General features: G+C 34.0%; 1 protein-coding gene across 6 annotated transcripts; it reads left to right on the top strand.

Annotated features, from left to right (window-relative positions):
* Nucleotides 1-1,334: 1,334 nt before the first annotated feature.
* LOC147277402 (protein PSK SIMULATOR 1-like) lies at nt 1,335-15,131 on the top strand. 6 transcript variants are annotated; one of them, XM_086255502.1, is made up of 12 exons: nt 1,335-1,442; nt 1,704-2,158; nt 5,804-6,126; nt 6,276-6,368; nt 6,468-6,570; nt 8,549-8,639; nt 10,078-10,172; nt 10,413-10,482; nt 10,814-10,917; nt 13,284-13,388; nt 13,541-13,617; nt 14,166-15,131. In XM_086255502.1, exons 2-12 carry the CDS (start codon nt 1,904-1,906, stop codon nt 14,653-14,655), a joined length of 1,806 nt encoding a protein of 601 aa, XP_086111628.1. In that variant the 5' UTR covers nt 1,335-1,442; nt 1,704-1,903; the 3' UTR covers nt 14,656-15,131. The 6 variants fall into 6 exon arrangements, with proteins under 6 accessions (XP_086111628.1, XP_086111625.1, XP_086111629.1 ...); XM_086255499.1 differs by having other exon boundaries at nt 10,075-10,172; XM_086255500.1 differs by having other exon boundaries at nt 1,395-1,442; nt 1,655-2,158; nt 10,075-10,172.
* The last annotated feature ends 1,348 nt before the right edge of the window (nt 15,132-16,479 follow it).

The raw sequence follows: 16,479 nt of genomic DNA, 5'->3' as shown, positions 1-16,479 counted from the left end.
CAACAAAAACGTTTTCCCTATTTAAAAGCACTTTTAAATCTTTCAAAAACAAGGCCACATAGGCCATAAACGTTACCAACAATAGAAGATTTAAAACCCTATTTATAATGACAAAGGACGGCTGTTTACGACCCTCTATCATGCCAGAAAATAGTCCCCAAGTTGACATGTCAAAGAAGCGATAGTATTCGGAGAAGATAACATAATCTATATATACCCGAATCCAAATAACTTTGAGTCCATATTTTGAATAGTGACTAATGTTCACGATTTCTTTGTTATGTTGGCCACGCATCGCACAACTGGTGTTGATTTTACATGGTTCATCAACTTCAAGCTTATACAAATTCACTATAGGATCTTTTGCGAACAAGATTCTATAGTGAATTAACACCCAAAAAAAAACCACTTACCCAAAAAAAATTTATACTGTTTAGAGAATTAACCGACAATATATATCAAATGTACAACTATTTAGACCAAATAATTGGGTTCAAATTTCAAATAGCCACCCTTTGGATAATATTAGTTTTTGTAAATATAAGTTAGGACAACACATGTATCATTTGGTTTCCAATATGTCTATGATTACATCATCATATATAAGGTATAATATTATCTTTTACATATATACTTTATTCTTAATAGAAAATTAGGATTAAATACCAAATATCAATAGTTTTTCAATAAGGTAGCATAACACTAATTTTTTTTAGTTTAGGTAATAACCTAGAGTAAGACATTTTGAATTAGATCACAAATCAGTTTGTTATATAGTTGTAACTGTCGAACAGTCACAGTTGTGATTGAACTGTGACTGTTTCAAATTTATAAAAATTTAAAATTTTTAAGAGTTTAATACTTTTGATTTAGGCTTGGGGAATAAAGTCATATAACCATTAAAGTTTAAGCCTTACAAATATTAAAAAAATAACAAATTAATAAAAAAGTTATGACCGTTAGCTGTTACAGCTCGATATAACTATATTTTTTAAAACTGGTACCTAAACTGAAATTTAGTACCTAAAGTAAAAATGACATAAATATTTTAGTAATTAAGATAAAAAAATATTATAATTTGATACCTAAAATCAATATACCTTATTCTTAAATCTTGTAAGTCAAATTGTTTTTGCCCCTCATATAATTTTTTTTCTAGAAAGTCACCGAAATATATAATATTAGTCAATCGTGGCTTAGGCCTACCCTTATTTGTTAAGTAATAGACTATTTGTCATCAATAATCTCTATCCACAGGTTTGTCGGTACTTGGTAACTGCGGAGAAGAATTAAAAAAGAATAAAAGATTCTTCTGCATTACAAAAACGCGCTAAAAACATGTTATCCCCCAAAAATCTTCTTAGTCTTTTTCTCTGCTCCTTCCATTTCTCATAACCCACAAATCTTTGGTGTTTACAAATTTCTTCATCTCTCTCAAATTAGTAAGCTTCTTAACTGTATTTTAGACAATTTGGCTTTGGATTATCAGCATTTACTCTAATTTTCTCCCTCTCTCTCCCTCTCTCATATACACACACCACTTCTAATTTCTATATTTGCATTTTTTTTAATTTGTTGGAACTGGGTTTAAATTTTGAGTTTATATTCTTTTATGTTTTGTTTGATTTGAATATTTCTGAGTCATGGGTTTCAGCTGCTTTCATGTTTACAGCTTAATAACTTAGAGCTATTATGGACTGCAGCTTCCCTAGTCATCAGAATTGGTGGGTACTTTGGTAGTCTAACGAGCACCCAAGGTTCTATATTATGTGTCATGATAGAGGGAGCTTCTGATATTGCCGCTGATTTCGGTTTCAATTCTTGGAAATTCTTCAATTGCTTGGCTTTTGTGTGAAAATTGTGAATAACAAGTCAACTACATTGATTTGGGGTGATTGACATAATGGGTATTCGAACCAAGGTGACAAGGAGGCCCAAAGTAGAAGATATCACTATAGCTCTAAATATTCATCATGTTAGTAATGGTTCTGATGGACTATCCCCAAGAACAACTCCATCCCTGTCTGTTGATGATGTCAACCAGCAATTACAAGTACCCTTTTGGTTTCCATGGACAAATGAGATTTCACATGGACCGATTCCAGGTGATATCAATGACGGGATTGGTTGCTCGTTTAAGCAGACTGCTGTTGCAAAGGTAAAGTGCAACCTCCTTTTAGTGTTGGAATTGTTACCATCTTACTTGATATACTATTGTGTTAAGAAGTAAAAATGGATGCACATTCTTTGTGGTTGTTTTTGTGTTTGTTTTGGACAGAAATTGGAACCACATACCATTGCACTGGGACAACCCTTTTGCCCAAAATGTGGATCCATTAGGTTGACGATGTCACTCTAGCAATCCTGAAAATTACATGAATATTCTTAGTCAGACCTGAATTTAAATTTATTTTACGCTTAGTATTTTTATTGCAATGCTAAGGAAGCTAGGTTAATGAGCTTCTTTCAAGGAAGTTAGGTTAATGAGCCTCTTTGTTCATTATGCTTGGGACCCTTTCCCATGGAGAGTTCTGTAATATCTATCTTTTGAACGAATTTGGTGATGCCAAATCCAATAAGAAATCAAGGTCTTACCATTTCTGATTTCTTTCAGATGAATGATTAACTTGGATATGTCTTTATAAACCAGAATTAGAAGAAAATATAAGAAGTAGGTAGGTTTTGAACATACTGGTTCAGAGTGATTTTTTAGCTTCCTACTGGAAACAGATATACTTGAAATTTCAAGATGAAGAGGGCGGAGAAATGATTGAAAAGAGGGGATAAAGTTTGTTCATGTTATATAAAGGAGTTACTTGTGCTATACTGCTATCTTGTTTGCTGGAAATATCATCAGACACTTTGTCGTTTAGTTTTTTCAAGTGCATGAACTTTAGTAGGTGATATGAAATAGCTCAAAGGAAATGAGCTATATTATATCACCTACTAAAGAAGGGGATATTCATTAGCTTCTATATCCTAACATTCTTTTCCATTTATGAAATTGCAAAAGAACTGTTTTTGGAAACATTGGTCCAGTGATGTTTGGAATATAATCCCTTTGTGTGTGATATTATGGAGAAAAAAAACGCTAGGACTTTTGAAGACGTTGAAAGTTCCTCTCTAATCTGAAGTCTTCTTCATCCCTTCATGACTGGTTAGTGTCCTTTAATTCTTCTTCTTGTCCCACTGCTGAGGATCTTTTGATTCAGCTAAATTTTAGGGTGTAGTTTTCTGGTGTTTCTGTTTATCCCCCTGTGTACGAAGATCACGTGGTTCTAATTAGGCTACTTTTTACTTTAATAAAAACCATTTAAAAGAGGATTGAAGGGTTGTTAGTTCATCCTTGTCCTAAGGCTTGTTTGCAATCGATTTATCATTTAGCGAGAAAATGTCTAGGCTTGGTTGTTTGTGAAAATTGAAAATATAATATTTGTCTCAAAACAATATTTAGGAAATGAAAGCAAATGGACCTGGAATTTGGTGAATGTGTATACCTTCACCCTTCCCCTGCCTTATTATATAAACTATTGGAGAACAGTTTGAAAATAACCAACCAATTACATTCTAAGTGTTTTCACTGTCTGCTCCCAAAATGCAAAATGGTATTCATTTGTCTTACCAGACCGGGGATAGATGTTCTTATGAAAAATTCACTTAAAAGCTTCCACGACATAGTGAGTTAGTTATTCATTGAATAATTCCTCAATTTTCTACTATAGGCCTTAAGCAAACAAGACTAATAGCTTGATTTTCTTCTGTGATTTTGTATCTTGATAATCAAATAATGGAGAATGTTCTAAGAGAAAGACGAGGAAAGCCCTAAGCCACTAGGGTTTGCTTGCCAACCGTACTCAAGGCTAAGAGTTCCAAACTTAATTAAAATTTAAATCATAAACCAAGATAAAACACTAAGCCTACTGCAAGTTGTTCTTTATCAACCTATAAAACCTATTATACTTATTCCAATATGCTTGGTTTTAAAGTTGCAGAGACTCCAACTTTCGAACCAAGCTTAGACTTCAACTTTACTTAAGCTCTTCAGAAAACCTTTGTGTAAACCAAGTTCAGTTTTTGTTTCCAGAAGTAACTTCAAAAATGAAAATACCATTAGTCCAAAAAGTTTAAATATGATTCAATGATGCAGAAAGAATGCAAATAATTTAATTGTTAACCAAAATTGTTCTAACCTAACCCTTGGACAGTCAAAGTCAAAATTGTCATATGAAGAATCTTAATTAAAATATTTGTTTCTCCATGAAGGGAGCATTGAAAAGTATGAAGAAACTCTTACCACTATGCCATTTTCTTTTGTTGTGCCTAAATTATGAAAACTTTGAAAACATAAACGGAGTGAACATTCCTTTGTGGGACTTTAAATGTAAATTTTATTTTTATTTTTGTAAACTGGAGTGGGAGAAATTTTTGTTATTTGTAAAATTCTGGGCGAAATTTGTTATTTGTAAGCTGGAGTGGGAGAAAGTTTTGTTGTTTCGTCTCAAACTTGAACTTGGATAACAAGTTCTAAATATCTGTTTGAAAAAAAAATTGATATCAGGTAGCCAATTTTGTTGAATCAACTTCCAAATCTAGTAGCTAACTCAGATGTTTTCATAATGTCTATGTTTAAGTTCATTTTGGTAAACATTATTCATTTTGATAGGTAGATGGTCCATTGAAAGATGTTGCTCCAACCTAAGTGGTTTGTTTTTGTTTTTGTTTTTTTAATTAAAAAAAAAACACAATTTTCATTAATTAAAAGGTGAAAAAATACAACGCAGGGGACAAGGTCCCCTGATCATCCTTTTAATCAACATCTACTTTAACTAAAAAGCAACAACATTCCAATCAGAAGAACTAACCAACAACAATCAAAGCAAAAACCAAAACAGAATTACATGGCAACAGAATTCCAGTTGAAAGAATAGAATGAAAAGACTAGCCCGTAAACTTGGAGGAAACTGAAGCCCACAAGGATTCTAGAAACGAACTCTATCCCACAAATGATCCACCTCCTTCCCTCCTTGCACCTTCAAAAATTATTCTATTTCTCTCCATTCACACCACCCAAAGAATTGCTAACACATCACATCTCCCTAGTACCAAACCCCTTTTTCTTCCTCCAAAAAACTTTAACTTTGCACTTAATAATTTGTCACTAGAATCTGGAATTAGCCTTATCCACAAGGAATATACAACAGGACAATGGAGAATTAGATGGTTCAAACATTCTGCATCTCTTCTGCACATTACACACCATTAAGCACGTCGCCTCGTTTGTCACATGTATTCACTTTCCCATGAGCAATAACCCAAGCTAAAATCCGTACCTTAGGTAGTACTTTAGCCTTTCAAATTTCTTGAGAGGGATTAAAAAAAGAAAGAGAAGAGTCTTCCAATAACTTCTGTGAATGGTACTTGCAAGACTCCCCGATGGCTCCAATTCCCAAATTCTTCTATCCTTCCTAGAAGGGACCAACACCATATTTTCTAGGATGACTTATAAATCAGCTAGCTTCCCTGCTTCCTGATCATTCAAGATTCTTTGGAAGCCAAAGTCCAAGATAAAGGCAGAGAAGAAAGAGAAGAAGATTGATTCAAACACAAGCTGGCAATTTACAGCTTAGTTCACTAGTATTTATCCTGTCGTTGCTTTGATTTCAGCTCATAAATTGTGCACTTTAGTGTGTTCTTTTGGCTGTTCATTATAAATGTAGAATAAAATCTTTGGTTTTGATATAAATATTGCAAATATTACCGATAAGTTGTTGAGTTGACCAAATAAGTAGTTTTTGTATTATAGGTTTCAGAAGTGAGCTCACTTTTGGGCAAAGCTGGCACCACTGGTCTTGGGAAGGCTATAGCATTTTTGGACAGGCTTGGTAGTAGCATGACAAATTTGAACTCCATTGGTTTCACCTCAGGGATGCTGATGAAAGAGAGTAGAATTTCAATTTTGGCATTTGAAGTTGCTAACACAATTGTCAAAAGTGCAAATCTAATGCAATCCCTTTCAGAGGATAACATCAGACATTTAAAGGAGGTGGTGCTACCATCAAAAGGGGTGCAAACTTTAATATCTAGAGATATGGATGAGCTCCTGAGAATTGCTGGTGCTGACAAGAGGTGGTTAATCAGATATCACTTCTTTATTATTTGTTTATGGAATAAGAGTATTTCTTTTTCTTTATTATCCCCATTAATGTTCTGGTTATATTTTTAAATGTCTTTTGCATTAATGAAATAATGATGTTCTGTTGTCCAAATTTGGGCAGAGAAGAACTGCAAACTCTTTTCAGAGATGTTGTACGTTTTGGAAATCTTTCTATAGATCCGATGTGGCACAATTTGGATCGCTATTTTATGAAGTAATACTAATGGAATCTTGTGACTCTATTTTCTTGGTTATGTAAATCACTTTAAGTGAGATTCTCATATGTTTAATCTGCAATTTTGTAATATATTAGGATTTGTTCAAAACATACACAGAAAAAGCATTTGAAGAAGCAAGCAGAGACGGTGATGGTGATGGTGATGGCACAATTGATGACTTTAGTTCACTCAACAGCAGTGAGTATTTAAACATTACTGTTGTATTGAAAATGCTGCTTTCTTAATTACAGTTGTATCTGTTAATGGTTTAGCTCTGAAATCCTATATCTGATTATCACAGTTGGAGCCACGCTTAAATAAAACAATATGAGAACACAATTCTTTATTCTTTTCTCATGATGTGCAAGATGTATGTATGCACATCACATTTTATCTTTTGTTACTGATATTGCTACTTGACATTGCATTTTATTTGTAACAGTTTGGATATAGAACACATTCATTATCTCATTTTCACACTTAACAGCTTTCCCTGGATTAATACCTATAGTAAGATTTGTTGTGTGATTACCAATATAGTCAGATTTGTTGTGTGATGGACTCTTGGAAGTGCATTCCATCCATCTTGTTCCATTATATTCAATTGCACAAACCCATCTCTAAGAAGTAATTTTCAATAGTACTGCTGTTAATAAAAATGCTAGCTATGTGTGAACCAATGTCATTATGTGTCTCGCCAAATCTTATTTGTATGCATACTATGAGAAAGGAATGAGTGAGAAATAGAGGAATGACTTTGTTATGTATTCAAACATGTGGTGCTTCACTTATGTCATTTAACAAGCCCCATTATTTTGTTACTTATCTGATGTTTTCCTTTAGCGCTTTGTTTTATGCATTCAATTTAGAAATACACAGGTTTGTCGCTGCTATCTTTTTCCAGCTATTATATTATTATTTGATAAAGGTTCATCTTGATTCATTACATGTTAACTTTGCATAGCATGCCGAATATTTATTGGTTTTATAAATTTTGACAATAAACACCTAGTTAGAAGGTAAACTGAATAGATATTTATAGTTAAATGGTAATTGAGGACTGTTGTAAATGATTGGCCTGGACCTTGGTCAAGCCGTAAAGTGTGAGGTGGGATTGGGCTAGCTCATAGAACCTAAATAGATTAGTAGTATATAATTAATAAAAATGTGATATAATAAAAAAGAAAATAAAAGAGAGGAGAAAACAAAAAGAATAATTTAAGAATTTAGAAGTAACTGTAGCCTCTGCTTAAACTCTTATGAGATTAAAAAAAGGCTTGAGAACACTCCCACATGCATGCCCATCATTTATGTCAGCCCAGTGTGTGTTAAGACTTAAGAGGGATTGCAGTGAGGTACAACAGTGCTTTTTTTTTTTTTGAAAACTCTTATGCCCATACTTTACCACGAAACAAAACACCTTCAACCACATGCAGCTCTGGGTACAAAAGTACACATTCTATGCTAAAAGAGTTCAGTTATTTGAAGTTTGATTGATAATTATGTGAACTTTTCTATAATTTGTTTTTATTTTTTTGTTTTGAGATTTTTTGTTTTAATATATTATATATATGGTAAATTGTTTTGGTTTATATATTTCATGATTTTTAAATGTTGGATGGATATACTAAGAAGCCATAAGTCAACAATAGAAGGGATACCTTGCCATGTAAGATTTTAAACCAAGAACTGTTGTGCTATTGCACAACACTCTTGCCATGAATCTAATGAGATAATAAATAATATGGTTAAATCATTGACTAGAAAGAAACTTTAATAGGGATTCCTCCAATATTCAAGTAAACACAAAAGTTATAGGTGGGGGAACTATGCTAGCGACCTACCTAATTTTGTTGTAGACATTTTTGGGATCAATCTAGTGTGCCTTATAAGTTGTTGATAAATGGTTTGACCATTAATTAGTTGAAGGCTTGTGAACTAAGGGGGAAAGACAAAGGCAATGTAATTTTTAGGGAACAAGTTTTTTATCTTTGACCACAAATAATAAGTCTGACCTATATAACAAGTTTTTTGGCTGCCTCTCTCTCTCTCATTTTAAGTATAGAGAAGAGGCATGATGTTGATGAGAGAATAGTTAACAGCATACTTAATGCTAGACATGTATTGTTCCTTGAAACTTTACTGAAGGAAAGACGAATTTGTTTCTTGGTTTCAGGAATTATGTCATGAGTTGCATTTGTTGGACAGATTGGAACAAGATTATCTGCATATACTTAAAGAAGATAGTTCAAATTCTGCTAGAATAGGTAATCTACGGCTTGGTTTTTGACAAAATTTTATTTTACTCACATATTATAGCCTTGTAGTTACAAAAAGAAAAATTGTTTCTAATTTGTATCACATCTGGTGTTTACTGTTTCTCAAGATGATGATAGGTTTATGAGAGATTGGAAATCACTGATAATGTATCAAGTTGGAAATTCTTGCAATATATTATCAAATTATTGAACTGGCCCTTTTTAATGTTCAAGCATGTTTGATATTTAAATGGTTCAGGTCGTCTCAGGCTTCACAACTCTCAGCCCATCATTTCAGTATTACAAGTTCTGTGAATGTCGATTGATATTGACATATGTGTGTGTGTGTGTAGACGATGAGTATTTTTCTATTATTTTACTAAGCCACCATATTGCCTCTAATTTCTGTTGTCAGCGCTGCTTGAGTCCAGAACACGGGCCTTTGTAAATATATGATCTGAGTCCTTCCTAGTTCTGAATTATACATTTATTCTCATGAATGATAACATCTTTTGTAGTTTATTTTTATTTTTTTTATGGCATAAATTCAATTTAGACACATAACTATATATGTTATTTCAACATGATTCACGAACTTTCAAATATTTCAAATATACACCTGATTTATTATCTAAATTGCAAATGAAATTTCGTCCATCAATTTATTGAGAGATCAGTTAAATGTCAGCTTGGCTTTTGTTAACGGGGATTAATTGGTGAGGTGACACCAATTCAGCATACATTTCCTGCCAAATGAGCAACACGTGTCCACTTGACACGGGCCCACACACCCATCACCTCTTTCCCGCTCGTCGAACGCTCTCCTGACCATTTAGTCTCCAAAAAACATCATGTTTTCTCCCAAATTCGAATATAAATCTCTCACTTGTGTTCAATGAGCGAGAAAGAGATGATGAGTTTGTGGACCCGTGTCAGGGGTTAGGTGGACCTGTGTCGCTCATTTGGCGGGAAATGAGCGACACGGGTTTACCTAATCCATGATGAGTTTGTGGACCCGTGTCAGGGGTTAGGTGGACCTGTGTCGCTCATTTGGCGGGAAATGAGCGACACGGGTTTACCTAATCCCTGACACAGGCCCACAAACTCTCTCTCTCTATTATTATTAAATTGTGGGCCCGTGTCGCTCATTTGGCGGGAAATGTTTGCTAAGATAGCACCACGTCGCCAAATAATCCCGGTCAGCAAAAATCAAGTTGTCATTTAACTGATCTCTCAACGAATCAATGGACAGAAATTCATTTTTCAATTTAGATAATAGATCAGGTGTATATTTGAAATATTTTAAAATTCATGGACCCCGTTGAAATAACTTATATAGTTATGTGCCTAAATTGAATTTATTCCTTTTTTTATTTATCTTTGTTGTTATAACGACAATCAGAACTTTTGCATTATATGGTTTACATAATTTCTTTACATGTAGCAGACAGCCTTGCAATTTTAAGAGCAGATGTAAGGAATCAAAGGAAGCGTGTAAACAGTTTAAAGAAAAAATCACTCTGGTCAAAGACTATTGAAGAGGTAGCAAGTCTGTTTTCTTAATGTATCTCTTCTAGGAACATACAGGAAGCATTATGTAGAATTTAATGCTTAGGAATATTGCTGATCAACCTTTATTGTTTCATTGTTTCCTGACACTATCATCCATTATGTATTTGCTCCATAATTATTGGGGTGAAAGTCAGTCTTTTTATCTTTTCCCAATCAATTGATCCTTGAAGTATTATTCCCGAAACCCTTTCTAAAATCTTGTGTTTCCAGGTTGTGCAGAAGCTTGTAGACATTGTACAATTATTACACTTAAAGATTCATGAAGGTTTTGGCAGTGCTGGTATGCATTCAAATATTTAATGAAATATCTAATTATGATCACTGGAATCCCTGCCTTGTTTATCCTTTCATCCTCTTATTACTGTCATTTATGTTATATTGAGAATCTGGCTGCAATGGAATCTAGAAGAATTAGATAGGATAATGCTCTTTTCCTTCTAAAAGGAAGTTATTTATTAGCATATCTTATTTTCCATTTAGATTCTACAAATCATATTGTTCATCTCTCCTTCTGCTCTCTCTGACTTTAAACAAAAGATAACAAATTTAGATGTTTTAAGTACAAGGTTTTCATGAGTGAATTAAAGTTTATGATGTCTCCCCCCCTGCAGATGATGATGAACAAATGAACAGTTCTCAGAGGAACCATAAAAAATTGGGGTCTGCTGGTCTTTCAGTGCATTATGCGAGTATAATTACACAGATGAACACACTTGTAAGTCTATGATTCGTCCGCTATTTAAAAGTTTCTTTACCTTTGTTATAATGGTTTTCGTTTCTCATGTTCTATAAACTTATATCTTCTCTACAATTTATTCTGCTATTAGTCTTTTAAAAGAGTGGATATGGAAATCAGCATAGCTTGCAGTAAATGTTTTTTTAGAGCTCCCAAGACTGTAAAAGACAAAGTTGAAATACACAAATTAGATTTAGTTTTGTGAATAGAGAGGAGAAAGAAAACTTTTGAGAAAATTGTGTGTATTCTCTCCCTTGGTAGTATTTATATATTTAGAGGAAATTGCACCATTGGTCCACTTTTTCTTTATAAAGTTTTATATTGGTTCACAATCTTTTTTTCATTCCATATTGGTCCACTAACTTTGTGACGTTTCCAATTGTGGTCCAAACTGTCAAATTAGCACAAACGGCCGTATATTTTAGTAATGTTCTGCTCACATGAGGCACTGTTGTGGTCCACTAATTCTTCACTTAGTTCTATATTGGTCCACAACAGCACCCCCACGTGTGCGGCACATGACTAAAATAGGCGGTTGTTTATGTTAATTTGACGGTTTGGACCACAATGAAACACATCACAAAATTAGTAGACCAATATGGAACAAAAAAAAGATCGTGGACCAATATGTAATTAAGTAAATAATAAATGGACCAATAGTGCAATTTCCTTATATATTTATTAAAAAAAAGCACAAGATATAATAATATCCACCAACAATAAAACATAAGTTATTCTTTAAAAAAGAAATAAAACATAAACTATAAATAATAAAGGACTGCAATTTAACACTCCCCTTCAAATTGGTGCATAGATATCACACATGCCCAACTTGCTTAGGATATTATGAAACATAGTGCTCACGACTCCTTTAGTTAAGACATCTGTTAGTTGCTCTTCAATATTTACAAGAGGATCGCAGATGAAGCCAAAATCCAGTCTCTCTTTAAAAGTCTGTCAACCTGAATGTTCTTGGTCCTGTCATGTTGCATTGGGTTATTTAGTTCTCTTTGTTGTCAAAATATACCCTCATAGGACTATCAAATTGCATTTTAACTTGTGTAACAAAGACTGAAGCCAAAGCAACTCACAAACACCATGAGTTGTACTTGTAGCTCAAAAGTCAAAATTTTGCCTCACCTGGCCTTTACCAATTGTTTCTTACTCCAAGCCACCAAGTTTCCTACAACCAAAGAAAGGTACCCAAAGGTAATTTTCCTATTAGTTACTGATCTAGCCATGTGTGCACCGATATAAGCTCCATGCTCATGTGATCATGTGTAAAAATCAATATACCCTTCCCCAGGCAGCCTTAAGATAATTAAAGATAATACAAACAACTTCCATGTTAGATTCTATTGAGAATATAAAATCTTATACGGGGCATTTTATGCCTTGCTTTCCAATGTATAAAATCATGAGTCTCTCCACTAATTTCCAATTGGTTTTGAGTTGGATTCTACAATTTTAACATAGTATAGAGCATAAAATTCATTCATGTGCTAGGCCCTGTACATGCTCCATGTCACCTACTATTATTGATTCATGCGTTTGGCTCAAACCAGTCACCCTTAGTGGGCATATCTTGAGAATATAAAATCCCACATTATCCATTTTAAGCATTTCATCACAATGTGTGGGATCCCTTCTAATGTGGGATCCCTCATTTAAGGGTATAAGGGATCTCTTGTGGGGACCCATTCCACATTATAATTTGACGATCAAAGTCGTCTATTTCTTAAGTCTCATTTCAAGGATCAAGTTTGCTTAAAATTAGATAAATCGGAAACTATCTAAATGTTTGATTAAATAGTCATCATTTCAAGTGTTTGTCGAAGATATTATGTTCGTCAATTTATTTGATCAAAATTATATATCTTAATGGTTTTCAATTTTTCTAATTTTTTTAATAGAGACTTACAGAAAAGACGGTTCGGATAATATAACATAGAATGGGCACCACGAGGGATCCCTTTACATTTGATTTTGAACATTACCGAATGTCTTCATTTCTTTGGTTTGCTAATGGGACCAGGTTGGATGGTTCTTGTTGACCATTGATATATATGAGAAATATTTTGCTCAACACGTTGTACAAATGCAGGTGTATTATTTTTCTTTATTTCACCGTAGTTTGTAGAAGAATGGAAGGTCCAGATTGCTCATTGGGGTTTTAATCTGGGAAATTAGATGATTTTCATATTATTTTTGAAGAATCTTTTTCACTTTCAAGTCAGAGGTCACGTTTCGATTGAGTGAGAAGATTAGAAAGGATTTGAGGAATGCTCATTATTGAATCTTGTAGATCATGACCTTGTTCTGATTTATTTTTTGAATGTAACCAGGTGTCTCGATCAAGTCCGGTGCCTCAAAAGATGAGAGATAGTTTGTATCAAGGGCTGCCATGCAGTGTAAAGTCAAAGTTGCGCTCAAAATTACAGTTAGTTCAGGTATTTCTTTATATATATATATATATATATAGTTAGAAAATTTATAACTATTGAAAGTGTTACACATTCTTAATTGTTGCACTGCTATTCCAAAATGATCTCCTTCTAGTAATTTCTCTTGAAATTTACCTCTACAAATGGTTTTCTTGCAGCTCACGACCCCTCAAGTCAAAGCTGAAATGGAGAAAACTTTGGAGTGGCTTGTTCCCATTTGCAGTAACACAACCAAGTAAAACTGCTAGACCTTACATAGATTATTTATTTAGTTGGGCTTAACAAAATCTGATAACCCTTTAAAAAGATAAACTTAATTCCCTCCGCAGTAGGAAATTTTCATCATTAAAGATAAACTTAATTCCCTCCGCAGTAGGAAATTTTTATCATTGTATGTGCAAATGAAATGGAAGGCTAAAACAATTGCTAACCTATTTTTCCTTTAACATAAAACTACTGCTGGCATACCCTTCCTGTGTTGTGGACCCTGTTTATGAATTCTTAAGTGGCTATTTTCTCTCCTTTCATATTTCTGTGGCAATTTCATTGTTTGAAACATATTATTGTTTTCTTTTAACTCTACTGATCATGATTGCTTCAATTTGGTCAATTTAGAGCTCTTCATGGCTTTGGTTGGGTTGGAGAGTGGGCAAATGCAGGGCTAGTTATCAGCTTGCACTTGTGCATTTCTCCCCTAATATATGTTTTAGCTTTTCCTTTTTTTCTTTTTTTTTCTTTTTTTTTTTTTGGTGCCTTTGGCTTTTCTAAATATTGAACTTTCAGGCTTGAGGGATGCTGGAAACATCCTGGCCAGACTGCCATTCTGAGGATTGAGACGCTACACCATGCGGATAAGGAAGAAACTGAAGCTTGTATCTTGAAACTTGTAGTTTGGCTCCATCATCTGATCAGCCAGGTGGGGGCTGGTGAAGGTGGCATGCCTTCGTCTACCCCAAACCAGAAAATAAACCTGATGAAAAAGCCCAACTGTTCATCTCCTATTTTGACGATTGAAGATCAAGAGATGCTTCAGGATATTAGTAAAAACAACTTGAGGCTTGGAACGAGTAAGAGTCAGCATTATGACACAGGAAAGATCAGGTTAAGCAAACACCATAGGCTGAGTAAGAGTAGCAGAGACTCCCTGACAATTAAAACCAGGAAAGATCCATTTCCCATAAGTCTGTTCTCCAGGCCCATTGACTTTGATATCGACCGGATCAAACTCTTGGATGTCATTGATGGAGTTGACACAACCAAAGGTTCTAAGTAATGGCACATAAACATGCGCTGGTAAAGTGGCCTCATGTATGTGTAGAGGAAATCTCAAGTATATGAAAAGTGAGCATACATAAGTACGAGAAAGGTGAGCCATTGGATTGCAAGATTTTAATTTAAATAAAATAAGAAATGGCAAGATTTTAATTTAAATAAAATAAGAATTTTGCAATCCAACGGCTCACCCTTCTCATGCTTATAAGAGAATTTTTTTGTATATGTAATAGTTTATAGTTTCATAGTTTTTTTTTTTTGCTTTCTCGGGTAGGTGTAATGGGTTCATCTTTTTCATTTTCCTTGTTGGGTGCTCTAAGTTTGTGCCCAAGGGATGTGAGTTTGAAGCAGATGGTGAGTAATACCAGTTACATCTGTAAATGTGAAATTAAGGACATTTTTTTATTCTGTTGTAGGATCAGGGAAAATATTGGTACCTAGACTGCAAAATATTTTATTGTAAATAAGAACGTAAAAATTATATCATGTGTATGAGGAAATTAAAACAGATCTATTACTTTCAAAGGCTTAAAAACTCTTGAAATTACTCAAAAAAATGAAAGTTTGATTTGTTACTCAAAAATACAGGATAACGTAACAATAAGGATATTTTTGACGCCTTGGCCAAAAAAAAAAAAGGATATTTTTGACGCATGTTAGGCACGTGCATTAGTGGATCCTAGACTGTCGAGCACTCGGCATAGATACCAATGCTTGGCAAGCTAATTGATTTTTTGATTTTTTCTTTATTTTTCTACTTGAATTTAATATTTGTGGATTTAATTAGGTTTTTTATAGTGTGTAAGTATGTTTTAGGGGATTTATTAGTTTAATATTTAAAGTTTGTTTTTCTTATTGAGTATGAATAGTGTAACTGTAGCTTACAATTGTGTTGCAGATGCATTTGCCGTAATTTGGCCTACAGGTGAGATGGACCTTAGAATCGAACTCTGGATCGTTGAGTGTGCTTGTGCTTGTCATTAGGTCTTGTTTTGAATTTTTTTTGAACTGTGGGTATCTGTAAAAGATACTATGACGCTCAAGTCAGTGTTTGTCTTAGTCACTGAATATTCAAGATGAGTAGATTGTTTACCTTTTCAAATGATTGTATTTTCATATTTATAATCACAATTTTTTGAGGATAAAACTTACGGCGTAATGCACAAGTAACTCTCTCCCACGCGTTTTCCATTCCGATGTTCACGCAAAGTAACTTGCCTCTCACGTCCACATTTGTATTTCATTCAACCACGTGGTCAAACCACACTTGGGCTTACCAAGAGGATGGACTTTACCTCAAACCTAAACTTAATTGGATTTTCAATAACAAGCTTAGCTCTAAATGAGTTCGTTTGATTAATTGGGACATATATTTAGATTTGGGCCGTGAAATATTTTCCCCCACAGCCGAGCATTATGCTTTTTCTCCTAGAATGTAATAACACAAGTGACTGTCCTTTTAAGTAATAAATTTAGTGGTTAGTCACTTACATTTAAAAAACCCTATTTATTTTAAAGTTTAAGAAGTTATTTGAGTAGTGCTAATAGTACACTAAAATAAAGTAAACTACACTTTGAGACTTAACACTATTCCAGGCCAAAATAGTCTGAACACTACTACATACACTTAAATGTGAAATGTGGACATCAACATATCAAAAAAAAAAAAATCAAAGGGAAAAGAACCTTCTTTCCTTCCCTCACCCAAAGTCCAACTTCATTTTCTCTCTTTGCACACCCTCATCAACAGACCAAAAAAAAAACACACACACCTAGCCCCTTCCCCTCCCTCACCCGGACCACCTCCCTCTCTGCTCTTTCCTTC

Source organism: Dryas octopetala, chromosome 8 (assembly GCF_963921425.1).
Source record: "Dryas octopetala chromosome 8, drDryOcto1.1, whole genome shotgun sequence".
NCBI lineage: Eukaryota > Viridiplantae > Streptophyta > Magnoliopsida > Rosales > Rosaceae > Dryas > Dryas octopetala.
The sequence above is the reverse complement of the archived record's forward strand: the minus strand, read 5'-3'. Positions and strand labels throughout refer to the sequence as shown.